This window comes from Cherax quadricarinatus, chromosome 1, assembly GCF_038502225.1.
Source record: "Cherax quadricarinatus isolate ZL_2023a chromosome 1, ASM3850222v1, whole genome shotgun sequence".
NCBI lineage: Eukaryota > Metazoa > Arthropoda > Malacostraca > Decapoda > Parastacidae > Cherax > Cherax quadricarinatus.
In genome coordinates this window covers 47,894,519-47,916,023 of record NC_091292.1, presented here as the reverse complement: position 1 = coordinate 47,916,023, position 21,505 = coordinate 47,894,519, and the positions used below count along the sequence as shown (strand labels likewise).

The window sequence follows — 21,505 nt, the reverse complement described above, 5'->3', positions numbered from 1 at the left end:
ATGGATTTGTCAGTTAAAAACAGAGTAGGGGAGTTAGTAGATGGGGAGATGGAGGTTTTGGGTAGATGGCGAGAATATTTTGAGGAACTTTTAAATGTCGACGAAGAAAGGGAGGCGGTAATTTCATGCACTGGCCAGGGAGGTATACCATCTTTTAGGAGTGAAGAAGAGCAGGATGTGAGTGTGGGGGAGGTGCGTGAGGCATTACGTAGAATGAAAGGGGGTAAAGCAGCTGGAACTGACGGGATCATGACAGAAATGTTAAAAGCAGGGGGGGATATAGTGTTGGAGTGGTTGGTATTTTTGTTTAATAAATGTATGAAAGAGGGGAAGGTACCTAGGGATTGGCAGAGAGCATGTATAGTCCCTTTATATAAAGGGAAGGGGGACAAAAGAGATTGTAAAAATTATAGAGGAATAAGTTTACTGAGTATACCAGGAAAAGTGTACGGTAGGGTTATAATTGAAAGAATTAGAGGTAAGACAGAATGTAGGATTGCGGATGAGCAAGGAGGTTTCAGAGTGGGTAGGGGATGTGTAGATCAAGTGTTTACATTGAAGCATATATGTGAACAGTATTTAGATAAAGGTAGGGAAGTTTTTATTGCATTTATGGATTTAGAAAAGGCATATGATAGAGTGGATAGGGGAGCAATGTGGCAGATGTTGCAAGTATATGGAATAGGTGGTAAGTTACTAAATGCTGTAAAGAGTTTTTATGAGGATAGTGAGGCTCAGGTTAGGGTGTGTAGAAGAGAGGGAGACTACTTCCCGGTAAAAGTAGGTCTTAGACAGGGATGTGTAATGTCACCATGGTTGTTTAATATATTTATAGATGGGGTTGTAAAAGAAGTAAATGCTAGGGTGTTCGGGAGAGGGGTGGGATTAAATTATGGGGAATCAAATACAAAATGGGAATTGACACAGTTGCTTTTTGCTGATGATACTGTGCTTATGGGAGATTCTAAAGAAAAATTGCAAAGGTTAGTGGATGAGTTTGGGAGTGTGTGTAAAGGTAGAAAGTTGAAAGTGAACATAGAAAAGAGTAAGGTGATGAGGGTATCAAATGATTTAGATAAAGAAAAATTGGATATCAAATTGGGGAGGAGGAGTATGGAAGAAGTGAATGTTTTCAGATACTTGGGAGTTGACGTGTCGGCGGATGGATTTATGAAGGATGAGGTTAATCATAGAATTGATGAGGGAAAAAAGGTGAGTGGTGCGTTGAGGTATATGTGGAGACAAAAAACGTTATCTATGGAGGCAAAGAAGGGAATGTATGAAAGTATAGTAGTACCAACACTCTTATATGGGTGTGAAGCTTGGGTTGTGAATGCAGCAGCGAGGAGGCGGTTGGAGGCAGTGGAGATGTCCTGTCTAAGGGCAATGTGTGGTGTAAATATTATGCAGAAAATTCGGAGTGTGGAAATTAGGAGAAGGTGTGGAGTTAATAAAAGTATTAGTCAGAGGGCTGAAGAGGGGTTGTTGAGGTGGTTTGGTCATTTAGAGAGAATGGATCAAAGTAGAATGACATGGAGAGCGTATAAATCTGTAGGGGAAGGAAGGCGGGGTAGGGGTCGTCCTCGAAAAGGTTGGAGGGAGGGGGTAAAGGAGGTTTTGTGGGCGAGGGGCTTGGACTTCCAGCAAGCGTGCGTGAGCGTGTTAGATAGGAGTGAATGGAGACGAATGGTATTTGGGACCTGACGATCTGTTGGAGTGTGAGCAGGGTAATATTTAGTGAAGGGATTCAGGGAAACCGGTTATTTTTATATAGCCGGACTTGAGTCCTGGAAATGGGAAGTACAATGCCTGCACTCTAAAGGAGGGGTTTGGGATATTAGCAGTTTGGAGGGATATGTTGTGTATCTTTATACGTATATGCTTCTAAACTGTTGTGTTCTGAGCACCTCTGCAAAAACAGTGATTATGTGTGAGTGAGGTGAAAGTGTTGAATGATGATGAAAGTATTTTCTTTTTGGGGATTTTCTTTCTTTTTTGGGTCACCCTGCCTCGGTGGGAGACGGCCGACTTGTTAAATATATATATATATATATATATATATATATATATATATATATATATATATATATATATATATATATATGCATGGACATGATTGGAGAAAGAGACTACATTGTAGGTACAATTCAGTCCGGAGAACATAAAGTAGTCATTGGAGTGATGTATAACCCACCACAGAACTGCAGGAGGCCAAGAGAGGAGTACGAAGAAAACAACAGGGTGATGGTGGACACACTGGCTGAGGTGGCAAGAAGAGCTCACTCGAGCAGAGCAAAGTTACTGGTAATGGGCGATTTCAACCACAGGGAGATCGACTGGGAAAACCTGGAGCCACATGGGGGTCCCGAAACATGGAGAGCCAAGATGATGGATGTGGTACTTGAAAACCTCATGCATCAACATGTCAGGGACACAACCAGAGAGAGAGGGGAGGATGAGCCAGCAAGACTGGATCTTGTGTTCACCCTGAGCAGTTCAGACATTGAGGACATCACTTACGAGAGGCCCCTTGGAGCTAGCGATCACGTGGTTCTGAGTTTTGACTATATAGTAGAGTTACAAGTGGAGAAGGTAACAGGAACTGAAGGGGACAGGCCAAACTATAAAAGGGGGGACTACACAGGTATGAGAAACTTCCTGCAGGAGGTTCAGTGGGACAGAGAAATGGTAGGAAAATCAGTAAACGAGATGATGGAATATGTGGCAACAAAGTGCAAGGAGGCAGAGGAAAGTTTTGTTCCCAAGGGAAACAGAAATAATAGGAAGACCAAAACGAGTCCTTGGTTTACCCGAAGGTGTAGGGAGGCAAAAACTAAGTGCAACAGAGAATGGAAAAGGTACAGGAGGCATAGGACCCAGGAAAACAAGGAGATTAGTAGAAGAGCCAGAAACGAGTATGCACAGATAAGGAGGGAGGCCCAGCGACAGTATGAAAACGACATAGCATCGAAAGTCAAATCTGACCCGAAACTGCTGTATAGCCACATTAGGAGGAAGACAACAGTCAAGGACCAGGTGATAAGGCTGAGGAAAGAAGGTGGAGAACTCACAAGAAACGATCAAGAGGTATGTGAGGAGCTCAACACGAGATTTAAGGAAGTATTTACAGTAGAGACAGGAAGGACTCTGGGGGGACAGACCAGATGGGGACACCAGCAAGGAATACACCAACAAGTGTTGGACGACATACATACAGATGAGGAGGAGGTGAAGAAACTGCTAAGGGACATCGATACCTCAAAGGCAATGGGACCGGACAACATCTCCCCGTGGGTCCTTAGAGAGGGAGCAGATATGTTGTGCGTACCACTTACCACAATCTTCAACACATCCCTGGAAACTGGGCAACTACCTGAGGTATGGAAGACGGCAAATGTAGTTCCCATTTTCAAAAAAGGAGACAGAAAAGAGGCACTAAACTATAGACCTGTGTCATTGACGTGTATAGTATGCAAAATTATGGAGAAGATTATCAGGAGGAGAGTGGTGGAGCACCTGGAACGGAACAGGAGTATAAATGCCAACCAGCACGGATTCACGGAAGGCAAATCCTGTGTCACAAACCTTCTGGAGTTTTATGATAAAATAACAGAAGTAAGACAAGAGAGAGAGGGGTGGGTTGATTGCATCTTCTTGGACTGCAAGAAGGCCTTTGACACAGTTCCTCACAAGAGATTAGTGCAGAAGCTAGAGCATCAGGCGCATATAACAGGAAGGGCACTGCAATGGATCAGAGAATACCTGACAGGGAGGCAACAACGAGTCATGGTACGTAATGATGTATCACAGTGGGCACCTGTGACGAGCGGGGTCCCACAGGGGTCGGTCCTAGGACCAGTGCTATTTTTGGTATATGTGAACGACATGACGGAAGGGTTAGACTCAGAAGTGTCCCTGTTTGCAGATGATGTGAAGTTAATGAGGAGAATTAAATCTGATGAGGACCAGGCAGGACTTCAAAGAGACCTGGACAGACTGGACACCTGGTCCAGCAAATGGCTTCTCGAATTTAATCCTGCCAAATGCAAAGTCATGAAGATAGGGGAAGGGCACAGAAGACCACAGACAGAGTATAGGCTAGGTGGCCAAAGACTGCAAACCTCACTCAAGGAGAAAGATCTTGGGGTGAGTATAACACCGAGCATGTCTCCGGAAGCACACATCAATCAGATAACTGCTGCAGCATATGGGCGCCTGGCAAACCTGAGAACAGCATTCCGATACCTTAGTAAGGAATCATTCAAGACACTGTACACCGTGTATGTCAGGCCCATACTGGAGTATGCAGCACCTGTTTGGAACCCGCACTTGATAAAGCACGTCAAGAAACTAGAGAAAGTACAAAGGTTTGCAACAAGGTTAGTTCCAGAGCTAAGGGGAATGTCCTATGAAGAAAGATTAAGGGAAATCGGCCTGACGACACTGGAGGACAGGAGGGTCAGGGGAGACATGATAACGACATATAAAATACTGCGTGGAATAGACAAGGTGGACAAAGACAGGATGTTCCAGGGAGGGGACACAGAAACAAGAGGCCACAATTGGAAGTTGAAGACACAAATGAGTCAGAGAGATAGTAGGAAGTATTTCTTCAGTCATAGAGTTGTAAGGCAGTGGAATAGCCTAGAAAATGACGTAGTGGAGGCAGGAACCATACACAGTTTTAAGACGAGGTTTGATAAAGCTCATGGAGCGGGGAGAGAGAGGGCCTAGTAGCAACCGGTGAAGAGGCGGGGCCAGGAGCTAGGACTCGACCCCTGCAACCACAAATAGGTGAGTACAAATAGGTGAGTACACACACACACACACACACACACACACACACACACACACACACACACACACACACACACACACACACACACACACACACAGGGTAGGTCCCAGGAGGGTTGTGTCAGGTCACAAGAAGTTGCGGCCAGTAATTACACCGCACAAGACACACGCACACGCACACATACACACACACGCACACACACACATACACACACACACACACACACACACACACACATGTACACAGGCAGTGTTACACAGTTATTACACTTAGGACACCTCTCTCAACACACACGTAAATCCAGAAAGGGCAATAAGTAGAGATAGTAGCATAATTGGGAAAGATAAATGAGACTAAATTTGTGCCTACACGACGGATACCCCTCCCTCCCTCACACACAAGCACACAAGGGTAGACACACACACACACACACACACACACATACACACACACAAACACACACACATACACCACACACACACCACACACACACACACACGCACACACACACACGCACACACACACACGCACATTACACATACACACACATACCCATACACCACACACACCACACACACACCGCACACACCACACACACACCACACACATACCACACACCCTCCACCAACCAAACCTAACACAAACACGTCCCCCCTTCCCTAACCACCTCACCATAGCCACCTACCCCTCCCCCAAACCACCTAACCCCTCCCCAAACCGTCTAACCCCCTCCCAACAACCTCCCCCCTCCAATAACCATCCTCCCCCTCCCCCATAACCATCCATCCCCTCTCTCCCCCAAACCATCTAACTCCCTCCCCCAACTATCTCTACCCCTCCAATAACCATCCTCCCCCTCCCCCACAACCATCCATCCCCTCTCCTCCTAACCATCTATTCCCCTCCCCCTAACCAGGATGAGGACAAGGGGCTCCAAGGACGAATCTGGGAGGGAGGAATGGGAGGTAGAGCTCAAAAAAAGGGAGGAAGACTGGGGAAGGAGACTAGATGAGCTGGAAAGGAAGATGGAAGAGAGGTTAGCAGCAGAATGCAGAAGGTGGAAGCAACAGGCCACAGCAGCAGAAATCAAGATAGAGAGATTAGAAGAGGAGCTGAGACATCTGAAACAGCACAGAGACAAAGATATTACAGAAGTAGCATCGGCAATGGCTACATCAAACACAGACAACAGGTCTGAAGGAAGCATGGAAACTAAACTGTATGCAGAGGTCCTGTCAAACCCACATGGGGCCAAAACAAAGACAGGGAGCACACTAGGACAGAATGAGAGGTTGGAAGACATTGAAGGAACTAGGACATGTGCAAGGACCTTACCAGATACCTGTGGGGGCCAGGAGCAGGTGAGCAGGAAGGATAAACCAAGAAGCATAGGGGCCATAACTAGGGAAGGGACTGAAGGAAGGAACACTCCACGGGAAGGAACTAAAACACATCAGAGGATGCAATGGGAGTCACAGTGGGAGGTGGAAAGGGAGAGATCCGTGTTTGTCTATGGGCTAGACGAAGCTAAAGGGGAAACTTATGATGAAAGAAAGCAGGAGGAGAAAAAAGCGATTGAAGATATCATGAAGGTGATAGGCGAGGGGGACATGACCCAGGTGGCAAATTTTCGGAGAATTGGGTGGTTCACAAAGAAAAGGAATCGGCCTCTCAAAGTAATTTTCAAGGCAGAATCAACCCGAACCATGATCCTGCAGGAGAAAGCACGGCTGAGAGGCAAGCAGGAGTTCCGGAGTGTGTACCTCGATCGAGACAGAACACAGGACGAAAGGAAGACAATGAAAGAGAGAGTTCAAAAACGAAAGGAGAAATGGGAGGAAATGAAAAAGGAGAGCAGAATAACCCAGGATCAAATGGAAGGACAAGCGCACCCCCCAGAAACACCTGCAGAAGGACTCCAGCCACGACACCCCCAAGGCAACTGAACAATCCAAACCAACCATCACACACCGATCCCTCTGTTTCCACCCCCCGCACCACAGTTACAGTATTAGAACAGAAGTTGAAGGTTTGGTACACAAATGCAGATGGATTAACGAATAAACATGAGGAATGGCAAGAAAGAATCAATGAGAAGTCCCCAGACATCATAGCAGTTACAGAAACAAAACTCATGGAGACAATAACAGATGCAATCTTCCCACCAGGATACCAGATCATGAGGAAAGATAGAAGGGGCAGGGGGGGAGGTGGGGTTGCTCTGCTCGTAAAAAACAGATGGAAATTCGAGAAAATGGAAGGAATAGATGAGACGGGAGAAAGAGACTACATAGCAGGTACACTTCAGTCTGGGGAACACAAAGTGGTCATTGCAGTGATGTATAATCCACCACAGAACTGCAGGAGGCCAAGAGAGGAATATGAAGAGAGCAACAGAGCAATGGTGGACACACTTGCTGAGGTGGCAAGAAGAGCTCACTCCAGCAGAGCAAAGTTGCTGGTTATGGGGGATTTCAACCACAGGGAGATTGACTGGGAAAACCTGGAGCCACATGGGGGTCCCGAAACATGGAGAGCCAGGATGTTGGACGTGGTGCTGGAAAACCTCATGCACCAACATGTTAAGGACACTACCAGAGTGAGAGGGGAGGATGAACCAGCAAGATTGGACCTTGTGTTCACCCTGGGCAGCTCAGATATTGAGGACATCAAGTATGAGAGTCCCCTAGGAGCTAGCGACCACGTGGTTCTGTGCTTTGAATACATAGTAGAGCTGCAAGTGGAGAGAATAACAGGAGTTGAATGGGAAAAGCCTGACTATAAAAGAGGGGACTACATAGGGTTGAAGAACTTCCTGCGGGAGGTCCAGTGGGACAGAGAACTGGCAGGAAAGCCAGTAAATGAAATGATGGAATATGTAACAACAAAATGCAAGGAGGCAGTGGAAAGGTTTATTCCCAAGGGCAACAGTAACAACGGGAAGACCAGAACGAGCCCCTGGTTTACCCGACGGTGTAAGGAGGCAAAAACAAAGTGCAATAGAGAATGGAAAAAGTACAGAAGGCAGAGAACACACGAAAATAGGGAGATCAGTCGCAGAGCCAGGAATGAGTACGCACAGGTAAGGAGGGAGGCCCAGCGACAGTATGAAAATGACATAGCATCGAGAATCAAGACTGACCCGAAACTGTTGTATAGCCACATCAGGAGGAAGACAACAGTCAAAGACCAGGTGATCAGATTAAGGACAGAAGGTGGAGAACTCACAAGAAATGATCAGGAGGTATGTGAGGAGCTGAACAGGAGATTTAAGGAAGTTTTTACAGTAGAGACAGGAAGGGCTGTGGGAAGACAGCACAGAAGGGAACATCAAGAGGGAATATACCAACAAGTGTTGGATGACATACGAACAACTGAGGAGGAGGTGAAGAAGCTCTTAAGTGACCTTGACACCTCAAAGGCGATGGGACCGGACAACATCTCCCCATGGGTCCTTAGAGAAGGAGCAGAGATGCTGTGCGTGCCTCTAACCACAATCTTCAACACATCCCTTGAAACTGGGCAACTACCTGAGAAATGGAAGACAGCTAATGTAGTCCCCATATTTAAGAAAGGAAACAGAAACGAGGCACTAAACTACAGACCTGTGTCTCTGACATGTATTGTGTGCAAAGTCATGGAGAAGATTATCAGGAGGAGAGTGGTCGAACACCTGGAAAGGAACAAGATTATAAATGAAAACCAGCATGGGTTCATGGAAGGCAAATCTTGTATCACAAACCTCCTGGAGTTTTATGACAAGGTAACAGAAGTAAGACACGAGAGAGAGGGGTGGGTAGATTGCGTTTTCCTAGACTGCAGGAAGGCCTTTGACACAGTTCCCCACAAGAGATTAGTGCAGAAGCTGGAGGATCAGGCGCACGTAAAAGGGAGGGCACTGCAATGGATAAGGGAATACCTGACAGGGAGGCAGCAACGAGTCATGGTACGTGAAGAGGTATCACAGTGGGCGCCTGTTACGAGCGGGGTCCCACAGGGGTCAGTTCTAGGACCAGTGCTATTTTTGATATATGTGAACGACATGATGGAAGGAATAGACTCTGAAGTGTCCCTGTTCGCAGATGACGTGAAGTTGATGAGAAGAATTAAATCGGACGAGGATGAGGCAGGACTGCAAAGAGACCTGGACAGGCTGGACATGTGGTCCAGCAACTGGCTTCTCGAATTCAATCCAGCCAAATGCAAAGTCATGAAGATTGGGGAGGGGCAAAGAAGACCGCAGACAGAGTATAGGCTAGGTGGACAAAGACTACAGACCTCACTCAGGGAGAAAGACCTTGGGGTGACCATAACACCGAGCACATCACCGGAGGCACACATCAACCAAATAACCGCTGCAGCATACGGGCGCCTGGCAAACCTGAGAATAGCGTTCCGATACCTTAATAAGGAATCGTTCAAGACACTGTACACTGTGTATGTTAGGCCCATACTGGAGTATGCAGCACCAGTCTGGAACCCACACCTGGTCAAGCACGTCAAGAAGTTAGAGAAAGTACAAAGGTTTGCAACAAGGCTAGTCCCAGAGCTCAAGGGAATGTCGTACGAGGAAAGGTTAAGGGAAATCGGACTGACGACACTGGAGGACAGAAGGGTCAGGGGAGACATGATAACGACATACAAGATACTGCGGGGAATAGACAAGGTGGACAGAGATAGGATGTTCCAGAGAGGGGACACAGGGACAAGGGGTCACAACTGGAAGCTGAAGACTCAGACGAGTCACAGGGACGTTAGGAAGTATTTCTTCAGTCATAGAGTTGTCAGCAAGTGGAATAGCCTAGCAAGTGAAGTAGTGGAGGCAGGAACCATACATAGTTTTAAGAAGAGGTATGACAAAGCTCAGGAAGCAGAGAGAGAGAGGATCCAGTAGCGATCAGTGAAGAGGCGGGGCCAGGAGCTGAGTCTCGACCCCTGCAACCACAATTAGGTGAGTACAATTAGGTGAGTACACACACACACACACACACACACACACACACACACACTCACACCCATACAAAAGTGCTGGTATAACTATACTCTCATACATTCCCCTCTTTGCTTTCATGGAATAAGTTCTATGTCTCCACAGACTCCTCAGTGCACCACTCACCTTTTCCCCCTCGTCATTTCTACGATTCAACTCATTTTTCATTAACCCATCTGGTGACACCTCCACTTCCAAACATCTGAATACATTCACCTCCTTCATACTCTCTCCCTCCAATCTGATATCCAGTCTTCCATTATCAAATTTGTTTGTTTCCCTCATCACTTTACTCTTTCGTATATTAACTTTTATTTTTCTTCTTTAACATATTCTACCAAACTCATCAACTAACCTCTGCAACTTCTTTTCAGAATCTCCCAAAAGCACACTGTCATCAGCAAAGAGCAACTGTGACAACTCCCACTTTGAGTTAGATTCTTGCCAACACCCGAAGATTCATTTCTCTTACAACCATGGTGACATCACACATCCTTTTCTACGGCTTACTTTTACTGGGAAAGAATCTCCCTCTCGCCTACATTCTCTGACCTTAGCCTCACTATCCTCGTCAAGACTTTTCACTGCTTTCAATAACCTACTTCCTATTACATACATTTGCAAGATCTGCCACATTGCCCCTCTATCCACCCTATCATACGCTTTTTCCAAATCCATAAATTACAAAAAAACCTCTTTACCCTTATCTAAATACTGTTCATCTATGTTTCACTGCAAACGCTTGTGCTATAAACCCCCGACCCTTTCTAAAGTCTTCTTGTTCATCTGCTATCCTGTTCTAAGTCTCAGTATACATGCTCTCTGCAAATTCCTATGTACCTTACCCTCTTCCATACATTTATTAAATAAAAACACTATATCCCCAACTGCTTTTAACATTTCTGTCTTTATCCCATCAATCCCAGCTGCTTTATTTCCTATAATTCTAACCACTTCCTCACGAACTTCCCTCACACTCACAACTGGCTCTTCCTCACTCCCACAAGATATTATTCCTCTTTGCCCTATACACGAAATCACAGCTTCTCTATCTTCATTAACATTTAAAAAATCCTCAAAATATTCCCTCCATCTTCCCGATACCTGTAACTCTCCGTTTAATAACTCTTCTCTCCTATTTTTCACTAACAAATCCATTGGTTCTCTAGGCTTTCTCAACTTATTAATCTCACTCCAAAACTTATTCTTATTTTCAACAAAATTTGTTGATAACGTCTCATCCACTCTCTCTTTTGCTCTCTTTTTACACTGCCTGACCACTCTCTTAGCCCCTCCTTTTCTCTCCATATTCTCATCCCTCCTTGCATCACTTCTACTTTGTAAAAATCTTTCATATGCTAACTTTTTCTCTCTTACTACTCTCTTTACATTATCATTCCACCAGTCGTTCCTCCCGCACCAAGTTTCCTGTAACCACAAACCTCTCTTAAACACTCTATCACTATTTTCTTAAACTTACCCCAAAGATCTTCGACCCCATTGCCCTTGCTAGCACTATCATCTATCCTCCAACAGTTGTTTATATCTTACCCTAACTGCCTCCTCCTTTAGTTTATAAACTTTCACCTCTGTTTTACTTGCTCCTTCCATTGTCATAGTATCCCATATATCTTTTACTCTCACTGTAGCTACAAATAAAAAGTGATCTGAAATATCTGTAGCCCATCCATAAACATGTGCATCCTTAAGTCTACCCAACAGTCTTTTATCTACCAATACATAGTTCAGCAAACTACTGTCATAATGCTCTATATCATATCTTGTATAATTCTTCATACTCTTTCTTAAAATATGTTTTACCTATAATCAAACCCTTTCCTATACAAAGTTCAATCAAATTCTCCCCATTATAATTTACGCCTGGCATCTGAAACTTACCTACGACACTCTCTAAATGCTTCACCTACTTTCGGATTTAGGTCCCCTACCACAGTTACTCTCTCACCTGACTCAAACGTTTCTACATACTCGCTTAACATCTCCCAAAATCTCTCTCTCTCTCCTCTCTTCTCCAGGTAAATACACAGTTATTATAACCCACATTTCACAGCCGACCTTTATTTTAATCCACATAATCCTTGACTTTATACATTTATATTCCGCATTGTCACTCCATAACTGATCCTTCAACATATCCCATCAAGGAAGGGTGTCCCATAAAAGAAAACCTTTCATCATCATTTACTCCATCACTGTCTTTCCAGAAGCACGCTTACGCTACTGTTATAAAACTGCTACATTAACACCCCTCCTTCACACATATATATATATATATATATATATATATATATATATATATATATATATATATATATATATATATATATATATATATATATATATATATATATATATATATATATATATATAAATATATATATATATATATATATATATATATATATATATATATATATATATATATATATATATATATATATATATATATATATATATATATAAATATATATATATATACGATCATTATTTTTGGAAACAATGAGGCAATTTTAAAACGTAATTATTACTAAACTCATTGGTTTCATAAATCCTGACGACTAATATTATACAGACGGAGCCTAGAAGCTATACGTCACGCCAGTAAACAAAGGCAAGTATATATGCAAGAACTTGTGCTTGTGTGCATAAATATTCAGAAACTTAAAGAATACCCAGGTTACAAACACATGTACATCAATGTTGATCAACATCAAATTTCCATAAAATACTTACATCAAACATCTGCAGAGCATCAACGTAGTCGGAGTAGAAAGAATATCTTCGTATGATGTTACCTGTAAAGAGAAGTACATTATAAATACACATTAAGCAGAATATTGTGTAGAAGTCGTATTGGCACTTGGACTGTGCAGTCTTTGTATGATAAGAGTCACTTGATTCCTTTATCTAAACTTGTTAGTGTATATGTATGTTCATCGTCTTTTTTAACAGGAAGGGTTTGAGTTATGAGGTATAAGATGTATTTTGAGCATTAGAGGTTACACATCCAACAGTTTTGCCTGAGAGCATTAGAACAGAGTGGAGACACGTGATTTCTTATGACATAACGTGCTGATGGAGCGTGGGCAAGGTAAAATGTATGAAAGGATTTAGGGAAACCAGTTAGCAGGTGTTGGAAAATGCAGTAATACAGTGTATGAAGTTGAAGGGTTGGGTTAAGATATTGTCCTTCAGTGTAACATTTTAACTATGAAAATAAGCACACTTCTGACAAGAAAGTAATTGAATGAATAATGGCTAAAATATTTCCTTTTATTTTGGGTCACCCAACATGGTAGGGGACAGTCCCCTTCTCACTGTAACATTCATAACTTATGCTTCACACTGATGATGTTGACCTACTATGTCTTATATACCAGCCTTTCGTTTTGGAATAATTTAGACATGTAACCGTATTGGTCAGCTTGTACATCACAGTAAATACATGTATATTTCGTGTGAAGTGGCGCTGTCACTGAGATACTGGAGTGTATATAACTTGCCTTGCTTGCTACTGTACAAGCACCTAAGAAACCTTATGGATATTAGTGAGGTATTATCCTTTCATTTGCCTTTATTCACAACTACCATCGCTCTCTTTTCCTTTCTCTCTTTCAAAATAAAGGTTAATAAAACTTTGCTCTCATATAATGTACTTACCTGTAATACATGGAATATCTCGAAATTAAGTTCTTTAGCTGTTTACTGCCCCCTGCTGTCATTAATGAATTAATGGAAACGATTTTAATAGCAAGTATTGATTAGTGAATGTTTTACATACTGACTGTTAGATATTGTCAGTGGCCATCATTTTTGATAGGGTTAAGGGCAGATGATGTAGGAACATTTTCACAACTCCTCTATTTTATTTTTTTTTCTGGAGTGAAAAAGTTCCACTGGCGGGTTATTCATCAGAAAACATTAGTTTTGTTTCATGATGAATCTTGCATAACTCCACTGCAACCATCAGATGCTGCATGTACAAACAAGCTTGATTGGCCATTGAGCCCAAACAAGTGAGTTCAACTCCACTAAACATTTTGTATCAAGTGTGAAATGTTGAAATATATACTCCTTTGGGGAAACTATATACTTAATACTCATTCTTATACAGTTCTGTTGTAGGGATTCCACGATTCACAATGAAGGGGCCTCTTTGGATGCAGCTGTGAAGAGGATGAATCCACTGAAGCTAGGTATATTTCATTTTATGTATTTAAATAGACTTAGCTGGTAAAAAATCCCCATAGCTTTTGGTCGTGCTCAAACTAGATAGTGGCCACACAGTGGTCCAAGAACTTGTAAGACAGTTTACAAGTCATAAAGAACTAAAGATCCTTCGAAAACCCGGTAAAGACTGGAGTTTTTACAAAATATTTGAGTTACTGCAAGACCTCAGCGAAAGAGAATGGTGAGATGGGCCCATGGGCCCTCGCTGCTCCAGCAGAAAACGGGAGTCACCTGCTGCTCACCCAGCACTCCAAGTGTCCCGGAACGTCACCCAGGGTAGCGTAGAAAACGGGGCATCCAGCATTGTCCTCTCACTCACTCAAGCGGCAACTCACCCAAACAGACATACCCACCATACACAACACCAGACTATGGTCTCAGAGTTGTCTGAATGTGAATGTTCTCTACACACAGTGTTTATAGTGTTTATAAAGGCAACTTAAGGGACGAGACTGTGTCTCATGTTTCTCTCATATATATTTTTAAATTAAGTTTAAACTTTTATCATATACATTAGCATATATATATATATATATATATATATATATATATATATATATATATATATATATATATATATATATATATATATATATATATATATATATATATATATATATATATATATATATATAGGTAGTAGGTTGGTAGACATCACTCAATGATCACTGGGGAACTGTGCTCACTCAGTGATTACTGGGGAACTGTGCTCACTCAATGATCACTGGGGAACTGTGCTCACTCAGTGATTACTAGGGAACTGTGCTCACTCAGGGGTCACTAGGGAACTGTTCTCACTCAGGGGTCACTAGGGAACTGTTCTCACTCAGTGATCACTAGGGAACTGTGCTCACTCAGTGATCACTGGAGAACTGTGCTCACTCAGTGATCACAAGGGAACTGTGCTCACTCAGTGATCAAAAGGGAAATGTGCTCACTCAGTGATCACTGTGCCACTGTGCTCACTAAGTGATCACTAGAGAACTGCGATCGCTCAGTGATCACTGGGGCACTCTGCTCTCTCAGTGATCACGGTGGAACTGTGCTCACTCATTGATCTTTCGGGCACTTTCCTCGCTCAGGGATCACTGGAGACCTGTGCTCACTCAGTGGTCACTGAAGAACTGTGTTCATTGAGGGATGACTAGGGAACTGTGCTCACTCAGTGATCACTAGGGAACTGTGCTCACTCAGGGATCACTAGGGAACTGTTCTCAGTCAGTGATCACAAGGGAACTGTGCTCGCTCGGTGATCACTAGGAAACTGTGCTCACTCAGTGATCACTGGGATACTGTGCTCACTCATTGATAACTGGGGACCTGTGCTCACTCAATGATCACTGGGGAACTGTGCTCACTCAGTGATCACTGGGGAACTGTGCTCACTCAGTGATCACTGGGGAACTGTGCTCACTCAGTGATCACTGGGGAACTGTGCTCACTCAGTGATCACTAGGGAACTGTGCTCTTTCTGTGATCACTGGAGAACTGTGCTCACTCAGTGATCACTGGGGAACTATGCTCACTCAGTGATCACTAGGGAACTGTGCTCACTATGTGATCACTGGGGAACTGTGCTCACTCAGTGATCACTAGGGAACTGTGCTCACTCAGTGATCACTAAGGAACTGTGCTCACTCAGTGATCACTAGGGAAATGTGATCACTCAGTGATCTCTAGAGAACTGGGGTCACTCAGGAATCACTGGGAAACTGTGCTCACTCAGTGATCACAAGGGAACTGTGCTCACTCAGTGATCACTGGGATACTGTGCTCACTCATTGATAACTGGGGACCTGTGCTCACTCAATGATCACTAAGAAACTGTGCTCACTGAGTGATCATAATGGAACTATGCTCACTCAGTGATCACAAGGGAACTGTGCTCACTCAGTGATCACAAGAAAACTGTACTCACTCAGTGATCACTAGGGAATTGTGCTCACTCGGGGATGACTAGGAAACTGTGCTCACTCAGTGATCACTGGGATACTGTGCTCACTCATTGATAACTGGGGACCTGTGCTCACTCAATGATCACTAAGAAACTGTGCTCACTGAGTGATCATAATGGAACGATGCTCACTCAGTGATCACTAGGGAACTGTGCTTACACAGTGATCACTAAGGAACTGTGCTCACTCAGTGATCACATGGGAACTGTGCTCACTCAGTGATCACTTGGGAACTGTGCTCACTCAGTGATCACTAGGGAACTGTGCTCACTCAGTGATCACTGGGGAACTGTGCTCACTCAGTGATCACTGGGGAACTGTGCTCACTCAGTGATCACTGGGGAACTGTGCTCACTCAGTGATCACTAGGGAACTGTGCTCACTCAGTGATCACTGGGGAACTGTGCTCACTCAGTGATCACTGGGGAACTGTGCTCACTCAGTGATCACTGGGGAACTGTGCTCACTCAGTGATCACTGGGGAACTGTGCTCACTCAGTGATCACTGGGGAACTGTGCTCACTCAGTGATCACTATAGAACTGTGCTCACTCAGTGATTACTAAGCAAGTGTGCTCACTCAGTGATCACTGGGTAACTGTTCTCACTCAGTGATCACTGGGGAACTGTGCTCACTCAGTGATCACTGGGGAACTGTGCTCACTCAGTGATCACTGGGGAACTGTGCTCACTCAGTGATCGCTGGGGAACTGTGCTCACTCAGTGATCACTGGGGAACTGTGCTCACTCAGTGATCACTGGGGAACTGTGCTCACTCAGTGATCACTGGGGTGCTCACTGTGCTCACTCAGTGATCACTGGTGCTCACTCAGTGATCATTAAGGAACTGTGTTCAGTAATCACTAGGGAACTGTGCTCACTCAGTGATAACTGGGGAACTGTGCTCACTCAGTGATCACTAGGGAACTGCTCACTGAGTTTTCACGGTGGAACTGTGTTCACTCAGTGATCACTGGGGAACTGTGCTCACTCAATGATCACTGAGGAACTGTGCTCACTCAGTGATCACTAGGGAACTGTGCTCACTCAGTGATCACTAGGCAAATTTGCTCACTAAATGGTCATTGGGGAACTGTGCTAACTCAGTGATCACTGGGGAACTGTACTCACTCAGTGATTTCTGGGAAACTGTGCTAACTCAATAATCACCGGGGAACTGTGCTCACTCAGTGATTACTGGGGAACTGTGCTCACTCAGTGATCACTGGGGAACTGTGCTCACTCAGTGATCACTGGGGAACTGTGCTCACTCAGTGATCACTGTGCTCACTCAGTGAACTGGGGTGCTCACTCAGTGATCACTAGAGAACTGTGGTCACTCAGTGATCAATGGGGAACTGTGCTCACCCAGTTATCACTGGGGAACTGTGCTCACTCAGTGATCACTAGGGAACTCTGCTCACTCAGTGATCACTGGGGAACTGTGCTCACTCAGTGATCACTGGGGAACTGTGCTCACTCAGTGATCACTGGGGAACTGTGCTCACTCAGTGATCACTGGGGAACTGTGCTCACTCAGTGATCACGGGGGAACTGTGCTCACTCAGTGATCACTGGGGAACGGTGCTCACTCAGTGATCACTGGGGAACTGTGCTCACTCAGTGATCACTGGGGAACTGTGCTCACTCAGTGATCACTGGGGAACTGTGCTCACTCAGTGATCACACTGGGGAAACTGTGCTCACTCAGTGATCACTGGGGAACTGTGCTCAACACTGTGCTCACTCAGTGATCACTGGGGAACTGTGCTCACTCAGTGATCACTAGGGAACTGGACTTACACAGTGATCACTAAGGAACTGTGCTCACTCAGTGATCACATGGGAACTCTGCTCACTCAGTGATCACTTGGGAACTGTGCTCACTCAGTGATCACTAGGTAACTGTGCTCACTCAGTGATCACATGGGAACTCTGCTCACTCAGTGATCACTTGGGAACTGTGCTCACTCAGTGATCACTAGGTAACTGTGCTCACTCATTGATTACGGGAGAACTGTGCTCACTCACAGATCACTTGAGAACTGTTCATACTCAGTGATCTCTAGGAAACTGTGCTCACTCAGTGATCGCTGGAGAACTGTGCTCATTCAATGAAAATTGGAGAACTGTGCTCCCTCAATGATCATTAGGGAACTGTGCTCCCTCAGTGAACTCTGGGGAACTGTGCTCAATCAGTGACGACTGTTGCACTGTGCTCACTCAGTGATCAAAAGGGAACTGTGCTCCCTCAGTGAACACTGGGGAACTGTGCTCACTCAGTGATCACTGGGGAACTGTGCTCACTCAGTGATCACTAGGGAACTGTGCTCACTCAGTGATCACTGGGGAACTGTGCTCACTCAGTGATCACTGGGGAACTGTGCTCACTCAGTGATCACTAGGGAACTGTGCTCACTCAGTGATCACTGGGGAACTGTGCTCACTCAGTGATCACTGGGGAACTGTGCTCACTCAGTGATCACTGGGGAACTGTGCTCACTCAGTGATCACTGGGGAACTGTGCTCACTCAGTGATCACTGGGGAACTGTGCTCACTCAGTGATCACTGGGGAACTGTGCTCACTCAGTGATCACTGGGGAACTGTGCTCACTCAGTGATCACTGGGGAACTGTGCTCACTCAGTGATCACTGGGGAACTGTGCTCACTCAGTGATCACTGGGGAACTGTGCTCACTCAGTGATCACTGGGGAACTGTGCTCACTCAGTGATCACTGGGGAACTGTGCTCACTCAGTGATCACTAGGAACTGTGCTCACTCAGTGATCACTGGGAACTGTGCTCACTCAGTGATCACTGGGGAACTGAACTGTGTGCTCACTCAGTGATCACTGGGGAACTGTGCTCACTCAGTGATCACTGGGGAACTGTGCTCACTCAGTGATCACTGGGAACTGTGCTCAGTGATCTCTGGGTGTGCTCACTCACTGGGGAACTGTGCTCACTCAGTGATCACTGGGGAACTGTGCTCACTCAGTGATCACTGGGGGGAACTGTGCTCACTCAGTGATCACTGGGGAACTGTGCTCACTCAGTGATCACTGGGAACTGTGCTCACTCAGTGATCACTGGGAACTGTGCTCACTCAGTGATCACTGGGGAACTGTGCTCACTCAGTGATCACTCAGGGGAACTGTGCTCACTCAGTGATCACTGTGGTGAACTGTGCTCACTCAGTGATCACTGGGGAACTGTGCTCACTCAGTGATCACTAGGGAACTGTGCTCACTCAGTGATCACTGCTGTGCTCACTCAGTGATCACTGGGAACTGTGCTCACTCAGTGATCACTGGGGAACTGTGCTCACTCAGTGATCACTGGGGAACTGTGCTCTGTGATCACTCTCACTCAGTGATCACTATAGGTGAAACTGTGCTCACTCAGTGATCACTCAGGGAAACTGTGCTCACTCAGTGATCACTGTGCTCACTCAGTGATCACTGGGGAACTGTGCTCGCTCAGTGATCACTGGGGAACTGTGCTCACTCAGTGATCACTGGGGAACTGTGCTCACTCAGTGATCACTGGGGAACTGTGCTCACTCAGTGATCACTGGGGAACTGTGCTTTCTCATTGATCACTGGGGAACTGTGCTCACTCAGTGATCACTGGGGAACTGTGCTCACTCAGTGATCACTGGGGAACTGTGTGCTCACTCAGTGATCACTGGGGAACTGTGCTCACTCAGTGATCACTGCTGTGCTCACTCAGTGATCACTGGGGAACTGTGCTCACTCAGTGATCACTGGGGAACTGTGCTCACTCAGTGATCACTGGGGAACTGTGCTCACTCAGTGATCACTGGGGAACTGTGCTCACTCAGTGATCACTGGGGAACTGTGCTCACTCAGTGATCACTGGGGAACTGTGCTCACTCAGTGATCACTGTGCTCACTCAGTGATCACTGGAAACTGTGCTCACTCAGTGATCACTAGGGAACTGTGCTCACTCAGTGATCACTGGGGAACTGTGCTCACTCAGTGATCACTGGGGAACTGTGCTCACTCAGTGATCACTGGGGAACTGTGCTCACTCAGTGATCACTGGGAACTGTGCTCACTCAGTGATCACTGGGGAACTGTGCTCACTCAGTGATCACTGGGGAACTGTGCTCACTCAGTGATCACTGGGGAACTGTGCTCACTCAGTGATCACTGGGGAACTGTGCTCACTCAGTGATCACTGGGGAACTGTGCTCACTCAGTGATCACTGGGGAACTGTGCTCACTCAGTGATCACTGGGGAACTGTGCTCACTCAGTGATCACTGGGGAACTGTGCTCACTCAGTGATCACTGGGGAACTGTGCTCACTCAGTGATCACTAGGGAACTGTGCTCACTCAGTGATCACTGGGGAACTGTGCTCACTCAGTGATCACTAGGGAACTGCTCAATGAGTTTTCACGGTGGAACTGTGTTCACTCAGTGATCACTGGGGAACTGCGCTCACTCAATGATCATTGAGGAACTGTGCTCACTCAGTGATCACTGGGGAACTGTGCTCACTCAGTGATCACTGGGGAACTGTGCTCACTCAGTGATCACTGGGGAACTGTGCTCACTCAGTGATCACTAGGGGAACTGTGTGATCACTGGGGAACTTTGCTCACTCAGTGATCACTGGGGAACTGTGCTCACTCAGTGATCACTGGGGAACTGTGCTCACTCAGTGATCACTGGGGAACTGTGCTCACTCAGTGATCACTGGGGAACTGTGCTCACTCAGTGATCGCAAGGGAACTATGCTCACTCAGTGAACACTGTGGAACTGTGCTCATTAATTTATCAATAGGGAACTGTGCTTACTCAGTGATCACTAGGGAACTGTGCTTACTCAGTGATCACAGGGGAACTGTGCTCACTCAGTGATCACTACGGAACTGTGCTCACTGAGTGATCACTAGGGAACTCTGCTCACTCATTGTTCACTAATGAACTGTGCTCACTCAGTGATCAGTTGGGAATTGTGCTCACTCAGTGATCACTAGGGAACCGTGCTCACACAGTGATCACAAGGGAACTGTGCTCACTCAGTGATCAATGGAGACCTGTGCTCACTCAGTGATCACTTGAGAACTGTGTTCACTCAGTGATCACTGGGAAACTGGCTCACTCAGTGATCACTGTGTGCTCACTCAGTGATCACTGGGAACTGTGCTCACTCAGTGATCACTCGGGAAATGTGCTCACTCAGTGATCACTGGGGAACTGTGCTCACTCAGTGATCACTGGGGAACTGTGCTCACTCAGTGATCACTGGGAACTGTGCACACTCAGTGATCACTGGGGAACTGTGCTCACTCAGTGATCACTGGGGAACTGTGCTCACTCAGTGATCACTGGGGAACTGTGCTCACTCAGTGATCACTGGGGAACTGTGCTCACTCAGTGATCACTGGGGAACTGTGCTCACTCAGTGATCACTGGGGAACTGTGCTCACTCAGTGATCACTGGGTGAACTGTGTGCTCACTCAGTGATCACTGGGG

The 21,505-nt window shown here is 45.4% G+C and overlaps 2 protein-coding genes across 2 annotated transcripts in view; one reads left to right on the top strand and one right to left on the bottom strand.

The window, feature by feature from the left end:
* The window catches only part of LOC128685349 (pregnancy zone protein-like), a 503,287-nt gene that overhangs the window by 193,594 nt on the left and 288,188 nt on the right, over positions 1-21,505 (bottom strand). The window contains exon 13 of the mRNA XM_070082129.1: positions 12,543-12,604. Coding sequence (XP_069938230.1) covers positions 12,543-12,604 — 62 coding nt within the window. The remainder of the gene's footprint in view (positions 1-12,542; positions 12,605-21,505) is intronic.
* LOC138852330 (uncharacterized) overlaps positions 1-21,505 on the top strand; it is a 49,854-nt gene that overhangs the window by 7,410 nt on the left and 20,939 nt on the right. The window lies entirely within an intron of this gene.